This window comes from the organism of the source record quoted next, unplaced genomic scaffold (assembly GCF_019419815.1).
Source record: "Pyrus x bretschneideri cultivar Hongxiangsu unplaced genomic scaffold, Pyrus_bretschneideri_v1 Contig59, whole genome shotgun sequence".
NCBI classification, from domain to species: domain Eukaryota; kingdom Viridiplantae; phylum Streptophyta; class Magnoliopsida; order Rosales; family Rosaceae; genus Pyrus; species Pyrus x bretschneideri.
The window spans coordinates 125494-137199 of record NW_025999797.1 but is presented as its reverse complement, the minus strand read 5'-3'; the positions used below and the strand labels follow the sequence as shown (position 1 = coordinate 137199).

At 36.2% G+C, this 11706-nt stretch overlaps 1 protein-coding gene across 2 annotated transcripts; it reads right to left on the bottom strand.

Annotated features, from left to right (window-relative positions):
• Positions 1-787: 787 nt before the first annotated feature.
• Positions 788-4893, bottom strand: LOC103965198 (nuclear pore complex protein NUP58). 2 transcript variants are annotated; one of them, XM_048571384.1, is made up of 6 exons: positions 4286-4893; positions 3835-3949; positions 3089-3559; positions 2443-2913; positions 1612-1652; positions 788-1351 (listed from the first exon to the last, which is right to left on the bottom strand). In XM_048571384.1, exons 1-5 carry the CDS (start codon positions 4603-4605, stop codon positions 1632-1634), a joined length of 1398 nt encoding a protein of 465 aa, XP_048427341.1. In that variant the 5' UTR covers positions 4606-4893; the 3' UTR covers positions 788-1351; positions 1612-1631. The 2 variants fall into 2 exon arrangements, with proteins under 2 accessions (XP_048427341.1, XP_009376485.2); XM_009378210.3 differs by having other exon boundaries at positions 2443-2953; positions 4286-4887.
• Between the last annotated feature and the right edge of the window lie 6813 nt (positions 4894-11706).

Below are 11706 nucleotides of genomic sequence, written 5' to 3'. Positions count from 1 at the left end.
AGATGACAACCAAATGCCAAAACTACAACACCATTAGTATTCAACGCGGTGGCTGAATTAAAAAAATAAATAAATAATTTTAAAAAATTGAACTAGAAATTGCATTGCAATGTCTGAATCAACATTAAAAAACAGAACAAGAAAACAAGCACTGCATTATAATGTTTGAATCCAAATATAAAAAACAGAAACAGTAAACGAACAGCGTGTTGCAATGTTTGAATTCAAATGCAAAAGTTAGGAGCCGCACGAGGTGTTAAGTACAAGAGGCGTGTAAGTGATGAAAAAAAATAGAACTAGAAAATGGACACTGCAACACAACGTCTAAATCCAATAAAACCAAAAGCATAAAAGAGACATAGCATTGCAATGTCTAAATCCGTATTAACTTATTCTAAAATATAAAAAATATGAAAAAAGAGTGTCATTTTAAGTGGATGCCAGCTGTAATGGCAAATTTTGTAATTTTTGTTTATCTTAAATATATTTAAGTATCACAATACATAATTAACTTATTTATAATTAACATAATATTAATGATATATTATTAATATTGTAACTTTTTATTAATATTATTAACGATTTCACATTAAAGTTCTTTATGACAAACAATAGAATAACTACACTAAATTTTCACGAAAAAGAGATACGAACTTAAGTGCAGAGGCTGGAGCACACGACTCTACCCCTAGATTAAAAAACCGCTGTGTGCGTATATTTTCTCATTCCTCAAGCACGCTGCTTACACGATCCTCACGAGAAGAATTGTTATCCCAACAAAATCATGGACAATACAAGATACAAATACATAATGGTAAAAATTGTCGAACAATGGGGGTCATATCAACTTGATCACTCATGAGTTCGGGCAATCGAGTGTGTTCATTTGACACCACAAGTAAACAATGTCTCTCGCAATAACGAAGGATTTGACTCTGCAATTTTCTTGTCAACACATTTACGAAAAAACGGAAACAATATTCTACCCTAAATTTTACAGTGAGCCGGACAGATGTTCTAACCTCACGTTGCAACATCACAAAACAGCGAGGGCCTGTCAGCTTCCAACAGGAGAAGACAATTGCAGCAAGGAGCCGAGTATGCAGATGACATGCCGGAGCAGTATTTCAAACGAAATTTTGATTCTCTTAGGACGTGGATTCAGTGAAAATTATCGACATCCATGAACTCCACAGCAAAAGAAGCCGCATGCAAGTCGCGCATTGCGCAAAGAGAACAATTGTCGACACTTAAAATACAAATAATTGGCTGCTTTCCTCCAGATTTCATGACCCTGAAACAGCTGTGGCTAACGGCGGCCACCAGTCCGACTTCTCGGCCGTGCTGATTTCTGCAATAGTTAGAATACGGAGAAGAAAGATATTCAGCAGATGTATGCGGCAGCATCAAGTAAACTATATTACTAGAGATGGAAAATTAATTCCATCTGCAGTATAGAGCTATTGTTGTACATGAACATAATAACTAAAAACTTAATTAGCAAGCATTAGCTTCATAACTTCGAAGCTCATGTTTGTTTAGGGAGCAAATTTTGAGTTACATCAAGTGCAATGTGTCTGAACTGAGAGAGCTGAAAGAAAATTCACTCACCGTTGAAGTAAAGCTAGAATTCAGCCCTGATCCAGCACTACCTGTAAAGTGATTAAAACATTGGTCAATCAAGCCTAAATTAGGACAAAAGATTCACAAATGTGCCAACAACTATTACCAGCAGAGTTAACTGAGTTACGTCAAGATACAAGATGTACAATTTTACATATTTACAACACTGTAGAATCTTTAATGGTAAGCAAAATTGTATAATTGTAGAATCTTTTATGGTAAACAAAATTGTATAATTGTGTATGGTGAATTATATCAAAGTTTTCATGCTTATATTGTAAATGATATTTAAAAACAACTCACCTACGTCTATGTCATGTGAATGAGAACAAGTCCAAATAAAGTATAGGTACCAATCAGAAGAATTCCTCAGTCTATATAAACTACTGGGCAAACAACTGAATCTCCCAAACTGTATAGCTCAAAACAGTGTGCACAGTTGAGAACTATATGGTGGCCACTAATAAATTTACAATAACAAACCAAGGAGATGCATGCTGTCTTGGACACTGCTTATACATAATGCAATTTCAACTACTAATCCCATACAAAATGCTCCTTGGTAAGTTTTCACCTCCGCACACAAAAATAGAACCATGACAATCTTGGGAACAATGTAAAATCATAAATTTTTATACCAAAAGACTTCTGCATGCATTCGTTCTAGCATACACTATCATAAAGAGAGATTTCCCTTTAACGCATTCAATGCCTCAAAACCATCTTTCTGTTCTCAAATTAGAAAATTATAAGGAATAATAATTTTTTTTCATTAAATGTAGAAGTCCTGAAGTAGGTTTAAGAAGAATCAGAAGAAACCTGAAGTAAATAATGAACTTCCAATAGGAGTAGTAGAACTGAAGCCTGGAGTAGGATTGGAAAACAGAGAGGGAGTTGAAGCAGGTCCAAACGCTGATGAAGAACTAAACAGTGATGCCTGGGGTGTAGCAGACGGTGTTGAAAAAAGAGAAGATGTAGGACCCGAAGTGGGTGGTGTAGCAAACAGAGAGGAAGACGTGGAAGCAGATGGAGCAGAAGGGGTACTGAAAAGTCCACTCCCAGATGAAGCTGTAATGGTAGCCGCAGATGTCTGTGGGGCAGTCGATGTCCCAGGAGTTCCTGAACTGGCAAACAACCCAGCAACTTGGGTTGATGGTTGCGAAGTTGCAGATAAATGCAAAGTTGGATGCGCCCTCTTAGCAGCAGCTTCTTGCCTAGCAGTTTCCCGCCGATCAGCCTCGAGAAATGGATCATTCCCATCCCCTTGGCGGCGCTGGTTAACAAGATAAGCTGTTTTCATGGACACAACGTATTGATGAATACTCTCCACCTAAAAAACATATCATATCATTGATTAGTAATCATACTTGCAGGTTTTAGCTGACAAAATCCATGATGAAGTACATTTTACTGCATAACTGTATGAATAACGTTAACTAAACAAAATATCATTCATTTTGTTCACCTTAGCTGCCACGTGAACAAAAAAATCATGCACATTTTTCATAACATTTGGAAGAGACTGCAACAATGAGGATCTATCATTGGCAGAGTTCCTCTCTGAGTCCAGAAGCAGCTGCTCTAATTCTTCAATCCACTGGCTACACTCAACAAGATACTTCTCAAATCTTGCAATTGTTTGCTGTAGGAAGGGGGATGGTTTCCTTGGAATCCCGTTGTAAAAATCAAAAACTGGCACTATAGAAGTAGTTGTTGGTTGACTACTTGAACCTGGTGGTACTGTTGCTCCAGGAGCTTGTGATGGGGCAGTAGCATTTGAAGTACCTCCTGCATTTGGATGAAGAAACCTTGGGCGTAGAATCATGAAAGAACGAACAGCAACCTCGCTGTTCCGCAACATATCTTTCACAATAGCCATCAGCTCGTGCAGAACAGCTTTCTCTCGGTCCATGGAAGTACCAATACCCCCAAGTTCCTGTAAAGATAACATAAGAATTTGAAAATCCTGTACAGGCGAATTTTGATAGCAGCTGTTGTCATTACCAGGACTCTAAATGTTCTTGCAGAAATCACAAATCAATCTTAATTTGAGCCCCGCAGTATATGTTGTCGTATATAAACAAGAGTACTAAATCCACTAAAACTAAGGCAGTTTGCTTGCAATGAACAACTCACAATAACAAGATTGCAACCAGAGAAAAAACAAACAGTAATCGCTATTAGAAAATTTGATCAGTTCAAGAAACAAACCTGGAGAATACGACTTGCGTCATGCTCAAAAGCATCATTCGAAACTGATGAATCGTAGAGGCGACTACACTGATCCAGCCGCAGGCTTTCATCCCTGTATCCCAGTATCCGTTCCCTGCAAGCAACAAATAGTTATCTCAGCTGATAATTATAAAAGTAAGAAAGAAAACTCAAGTTGTGAACTATACACTAATCTTATGGAACTCAATACAAACTAGACCCAAGTTTTGAACTTAATTAAAACCCAACAAATATAGTGAAAAAAATAATTCGCTTTTTGGAATCTAATGCAGCAATTTTTCTTAATACTACTTGACACAACAAACTCAAAATTTCACTTTCTTTCCCTGCATTTTCTCAGCAACCAATCAAGCCAAACACCCCTAAAAAATCACAATGGCGAATCAAGAAAAAGGCTAAAAATTTCTTCACAGAAATTCCGAAAACGTACTCAATTTGCAGAAGAACTTTCTGGGAATCCGGATGGAGATCCGCCCACTTGGTACCATAACTCGCCGGAGTCTTCTCGTTCGTAAACAAGTACAATTGCTGCTGCTGCTGAAATTGAGGCTGTTGAAACAGTGGCTGCTGCTGTTGTTGCTGCTGCTGAAATTGCGGCTGTGGGAACAGCGGCGGCTGCTGCTGCAGTGGTTGTTGGGAGAAAAAGGAGCTGCTTTGCTGAAAAGGCTGCGAGGCCTGTTGAGTTTGAAACAGCGATTGCTGCTGCTGCTGTTGGGGCTGCGCCGTGGAGAATAATGACGAGAACGCCATTGTTGTGGGTTTTGTGGGCCGTTTTGGAATTGGGGGTCGTAAAATTGGGGAAGACGAAGAGACCCGTTTCAAAACCCTAGAGAGGGAAAAAGATCGTGAAAAAAGACCCGTCCTTTGTGCAGTGTTGGACTTGGAGTGAAAAATTGAATGAAATCTTATTTTTGCCTCCAATTTTTCTCGTCACAACTTATAAATAATGTTTTTTTTTTTGGTTAGAAAAATGAATATATTAAAGAGAAGAACACAGCCAGTGCCATTACAATCGAAAAGAAGGGCCATATTAGCTTCCATTGGGAGACAAGCATCCCGAATACACAGATCCTTTCTCTTAAGCCCAACAGATGCAATTGCATCCGTAACAAAATTTGATTCCCTAAAGATATGCCTCCACTTAATATCATGGAAATTTGTAGCCTACCACATGATGTCTTCAATGATGGATCTTAGGTTCTAAGGCACATCACAAGCGCCACGAACCGCATCAATGACAAACTTGGAATCATTCTCCACAACCACGTATTTCAAGTTCCTCCTCCTAGCCCAGATCAACGCTTCCCGTAAAGTAAGAGCCTCGGCAACATTGATGGTCATAAAGCCCGGGTTCAAAGCTCCCGTGAGGATAGGTTTGCTATCCCAATTTCTAACAACAAAACCTCCGACAGCCACAAAGTTTGAAAATGAGCCATCAAAGTTAATTTTAACATAAGGGGACGTTGGGCATTGCCACTTAATCAAGTTTTCTTTTGCAATTGCTCTTGCTTCCTCTAAGTGACCTGAATTATCCTTGAAATAATCATTAACCATAGTCATGGCTCGAGTAAAAGATCTGTAATGAAAGGGTTTCTTATTCTTGAAAATACTTGCATTTCTATCATTCCAAATTTGCCAACAAATTACTAAAGCTTTGCTTAAACTACTCACTATATTCCTATCGCGGTGTGGCAAGCCACCCAACCATTCACTCACCTTGAGGTTATTGTCCATATTTGAAAATAAATTATCATTTGAGCAGTTCCAAACCTGTTTAGCATACGAACAATGGAGAAAAAGGTGATCATGATCCTCCTCATGGTTGTTACACAACGGACATTGGTTATTTAAGTTTGTTACAAACTTGCTAAGTCTCTTTCTAGTTTGTAATTTACCCTTAACAAGACTCTAGGCAAACAACTTAATTTTTGGCGGTACTACTTGCTTCCAAATCTTATTCAAAAGCTTTTGTGATGAAGAGGAACCCAAGTCCTCCATTTGAAGCCAAGTTGCAGATTTAACCGAGAATTTGCCATTGTTACTTGGGCCCCAAACTACAGTGTCCATGGAGCCAACGAGAGGGAGATGGATGTCATAGATTTTGTTAACAATGTCACTATCCATTACATGAGTTAGTTTGTTTCTATCCCACTAACCGTCAACAATAAACTCAGCAACCTTGCTATCCCACTGGATATGATGAGTTTGGTTTTCTGGTATGAGGTGAAAGAGGGGGTAAGGAAAAACCTAGTTGTGGGTCTAGAACAAAATTTCCTTGCCATCACCGACCACCCACCTCATACCCTTAGAATATCCTTGGATCCTAGAATGCCTTTCCAAGCAGCTGAGTGGTTTTGCTTTGCTCTAGACTCCATAAAGGAATCAATTCTAAGATATTTCCTTCTAACTATATTAGCCCACCAGTTATCCTTATCAAACAAAACTTTCCATCCCAGCTTAGCAAGACAAGCCCTATTGAAATTTTCAATGTTTTTGATACCTAAACCTCCAGCTTGTTTAGGTCTACAAACATTTTTCCAACTCACTGGATTACATTTATTGGCATTACCCTAGAAAAACTGTCTATAGTCTTTATTCAATTGACTAGTTAGTTTATGAGGACACTTAAAGCAAGATATAATGTGATTAGGCATACCTGTAAAGTAAAAAGAAAAATGTTAGGAGGAAAAAGAAAAATGTTTTTCCTCAAAGAAAAATGAAAAATTAGATTGAAGTCTGCGCATAAAGTAGGAAGTAGTTATTTTTAAAATGGAAATAGATCGTCGGTAAGTTTAATTAATACGTAACTACTATTTTATTCATGATTAGAAGTAAATAATTAAACTGATAACTTAGTATACAAAGTACGCCTACATTGATGTGTGAATGTATTAATGATGTGGTCCAGGAGGTGGACACGAGAATTGCTCCAATTTGACACCAAGACTTTGTACTTCGGCCTTTTTTTGTGATGCAAAAGCGATGACATTCAACTTGAATTTCAAATACAAATGAGATCATGAAAGAAGACGTCTTGAATAATGTCGGGAGAAATCTCATTTTATACTATTGCACTATTAATAGAAAATGCGTATTTAGTATGACGATGGCAACCCCATTAGAAATCTAGTAACATAAAATTCTTATTTGCAAGATTTTGTACTACGGCCATTTTCTAGTTAACAAACAATATATGATTTCATAATTAACTTGGAGCTAATAACAATTAAATTAGGAAAAATTAGTATATGGCTTCTAATTACTAATGTTCATTGGTTGAGATCTTATAAGTTTTTAAATTTTGATCGAATTCTCTAACATTAATGTATTAATGATTTTACATGTTAGTTACATAATTTTAAAATAAAAAATAGTAATTGATTTAGAGCTTTAAAACTCAATCCTTATTAAACTCCTAATTTATTTTCAATTCAAAAATTGCAAAAAAAAAAAAAAATTAGAATAAGTTTGTACACATTATTTTTTTGTGTAAAAAAATTTCAATTTTTTAATTTTTAAATGTACCCTTTCATAGCATTTTTCAATTTTTTATAATCATAAATGTACCCATTCTTAAATATACAAATTTGTTATATGTAAAATGTACCTTTTTTTTTAAATATTAAATGTACCTATTTTTTATATAAATTAGTTCAAAATTTTCTAATCTATTTTTTAAATTATATAGGTACATTCTTTTTCTTTGATTTGAAAATATATCCATGTCAAGTTTAAACGAAGAAACTTAATAATGGTATTAGGGCAATTTTTTTTTTTTGTGGTTTTGGAAAGTGTAACCATGTTTTGGTACAATAATATTTTTGTTAATTTTGATGAATGTATTCATGTTTATATACACACAATATACTGGAGAGTAAAATTCATCCTTTAATATTTTTAATCTCACAAACTATAGGTTTTATTTAAATCTCATTAATATAAATAACTATAAATTTCAATTTTTAATTTAAAAGTATAAAACCTACACAGAAAATATTATTATATTAATGTTAAGGATTACATTAATGTCAAAGATTTCGATTAAAAAATAAAAATCAAGATTTCGATCAAAGAACATTAAATTAACAATCAGGGACTGCATCCAAACTCTCCCATTAAATTATATAAATTTTCCATTAGCAAAGTAACAATTCTTCTTCCTAAATGATACACTACCAACAAATATTACATCCCTAAATAAAAAGTCAAAAAAACTGAAAAGAGTGGGGTTCGCAGAAATTTTCTCGACGTGAGTGAGAGCCCATCTCTGAGAGAGAATGAGAGTTATTCTCTCCGTGAGTAAGAGCAGTAACAAAGCCTAGAGTTTTCCTTTTGTTGCCGACCCTAATTCCGATTAGGGTCGATGGCCTTTCCCTCTACGTCCTTATTCTTTTCTTTTTTTGTTCTTTTCCCCTGCTTTTCTTCCTGTTTTTTCCGTAGCCTTTTCACCCCTAACTATCACCAATCTCTCGATCCCTGCAGATCCTCTGAGGTGTTGGTTCCTGGTAAAAGTTGGTGGTGGCGGTTCGAGATCGTCGGGGTTGCCGCTTCGGCGATATCGGCGGAAGAGCTGGAAGAAAGTTTTTTATGCTGCGGCCAAAGCTATGTTTTGTTTGTGTGGATATTGTATTTGGACCCCTAATTATGTAATTATGTTTTTGCTAATGGAGTAACCTCAGATGAAAAATCAAAATAAAAAGTAAACATGGTAAACCTCAGTCATATCAGGATTAAACAATCCCCAATGTTGATCACTTCCCTTGGGCTTGAGATCCTCCTTGGAGAAAGCAAAAATGGAAGCCTCCAATCCCTTTCCTGGTCTCTTTGGTGTCCCAACTTGTCTATGCTTTATCAGATTGCTAATATATGTCTTCAGCATTCTCAATATTTGCAGGCTCTTCTCCTTCTCCTTGTGAAGGCCAACCTGTTTCACCAACGACAACCTCAACATTTTGTGCCCCTACTTTCTCGTGTGCCCTAATGCTCCATCTTGTACAACATATAACCTCTGGCATTCATCAATGCATAGTCTAACCTGATGTCTTGCGGGTGATTGGTAGGAAATATGAATATTCGTTGAAGAGAAAGAGGGGGAGGGGTGGGTGGGGTTTGCAAATGCTAGAGGAACCATTATTGAGGCTGCATCAGGATGCCATACTCTGGCAGAAGCCGGATATATATGGTGATGCCAGTACATTTTGGAACAATGCAGTGGATAGAGGAATATCCGGGTTGGCCGGCTGCAATTAGGGCATTTCTCAGAGCATTTCCTACGGAGGCCTTAAATGGAGTTCCTACAATCATATAGTCCCTAAGTATAAGGACAAATGGCTTCCAATGGGCCGGAATTGAAGTTCTCAAAGTATCTTAATACATAGGGACTCGCCGGATACCTCAAAAGAATTCTCAAATATAAGGACTACATATAAGGACTCAAATAGTGGACTCTACATTAATTTTGAGTGGTAATGGTGCTGCTTTTTATGTTTCTTTTCCTTGTATTTTTGAACCCACCCAAGTGGGACAACTTCTCATTTGCCTTTTGTTTTTTAATTCTTGAAAAATCAAAGGTAGAGATAGTTTTTTATTTTTATCAATGGTTACAAATATTTCAATGAAATGAATAATAATTTTTTTAATATTTTAGTCTCTATATTTAATGATTATACTATAAGGAATTTTCATTGTAGACAATATTCTCTTAGGGACTCGAATATTCCTTTAAAACTCAGAAATGAGTCCTCAAAGGTGGTGGTGGAAGTCCCCAAGCAGGGACTCCCATTGGAGATGCTCTGAGGTTTCGCATGGCAGGGACTACGATGGTAGCATTCTCACTTGGAACCATTTCATTTCCAACGGAAATACATCAAAGATTCACGGATGAAGCGAAGGGAATGACGTTGGTTTGGAGCCAAACGTTAGCAAACGCTGGATCATTGGCTAGTGTTGGGACATCTGCGTTGAGCGTGCCTAAAAGGACTTGTATTCCTGACCCTTTCAGTGCCTGCAGAACATCTTGTTAACAAACCTTTTGTTCACGTGCGTCACATGAATTAGGTCGACCTCCATGTTGTGGTATATGTCTTGGACGGCTCCACAACTATGAATCGTGTGGGGTTGAAATACGAGAGTGCCCGCCCATTCTTTTCAAGCAGGTCACTAATAGATAAATTCTCTAAATGTTCCTGGACTTGCATAACTCGATCACCTTGTCCGGCGGGTTAACTCCAACTCCTTGAGCTCCTGCAACTTGACATTAAATCTGACATAGCTTTGTATACGTAAATATATGCGTGTGAGTTTATGTGTGTATATATATGTATATTATTTATATTGTTTTTACATCAAAAATTATATATAAGGAGGAAGTATTTACCAGCATAGCTCTGGAACTCAATGACAAGAAGCTAAAAGCTATTGCAAAGTTGAAGATGTAGTACTGCGTTTGAAGAAAAATAGGAGACCACCAACCACAATACTAAAACAACTAATACTTAGGGTTATTTTTAGTTCCTCCTTGGAACTCGATTTTGATCTCATTTTGCTTCATGTGATTTAAAAGTCATCACTTCACTTTCTAAAATTCAAAATTTGTTTCACTTTGACTTGTGGACTCTCTCTTCTCTTTGAAACTCAAAAGTCGGCCCCAGGAACATATGTGCTAATGAATTTGATTATAAATCTCCACTGTGCATTAACATTTGACAATAAAAAAAAATATTAAGTGTAAAAGAAGAAATTAAGAATTGGAATTTTTTGGGTTGCTGTGCATGATTTGCAAAGATGGAAAAAATAAAAAGAAATTGATTAGCCTAGTACACCGAAATCAAATCCGTATAGCAGAATTAATAGAATTAAGGGACTGTGGAGTGGATTTTGGGTTTTATAGCGTAATATGGAGACTTTTGAGATTCAGGGGGGCATAAAAATCGAGTTCCAGGGGACGAATTGGAGCAAATTTTGAGTTTCACATAATAAAGTTGCGACTTTTGAGTTACAGAGGACAAAATGAACTTAAAATCAAATTCTAGGAGACGTAGCTAAGCCTAATACTTAAGGGGACGTATGAAACTTTGAGTTTTTTTTTATATATAGTAAAAGTATGCAATTTGTAAACAAGAAAACAGGAAACCATAATTAATTTGTTCCGTGGTGTGCAAAAAGATTTTAGATTGGAGTTAATTTGCGGTAATCTTATATTAATCAATAATTGCACAATTGGATTCCTGCATCAGAAGTCTAGAAGAATCCTATATCATTATTGTTTACTTATATTAATCAACGTTATTTTGCCTTCCCTTTGGAGTAGGAAACCATGTAGCGTAGAGCTGTTCAGTTTGAAAGTTTTTAATTTTCCTTTTATTTTTTTTTGTTTAAATTTATTTGGTAACTACTTTTAACTTAAAACAAAAAACAAAAAAAAAAACAAAAAATGAAAATGAAAAACCAAATAGGTGTGAAACGGCCTCTCAAATTTTCAACTACGTCATTCTAATATCCAGAATTAGAGTTGCAGAGAAACTCCATTATGAAATCAATGTGCGGAGCCAAAAAATTTCAATGGGGTTGACTACACCTTTCACCCGAGTGGGATTTGGCTTGTAATCTCTTAGTACACTGAATTCATTGGATATGCCATATATAATTTAGTATCGAACTTGCCATTCAATTTTTGTCAACCTGAATATTCATTTTACTTAACCGATTAATTCGTGCGTTTACAAGTAAAATTTTGAAACGCATCCATGACATCATGTTGGTAATATGAGAGTGTCGGATGCGTTTGATAACGGATTCATGAAGAACTCATATTCTTCAAAAGTGACATAAACAAGTTAGAAGCAAAGCATA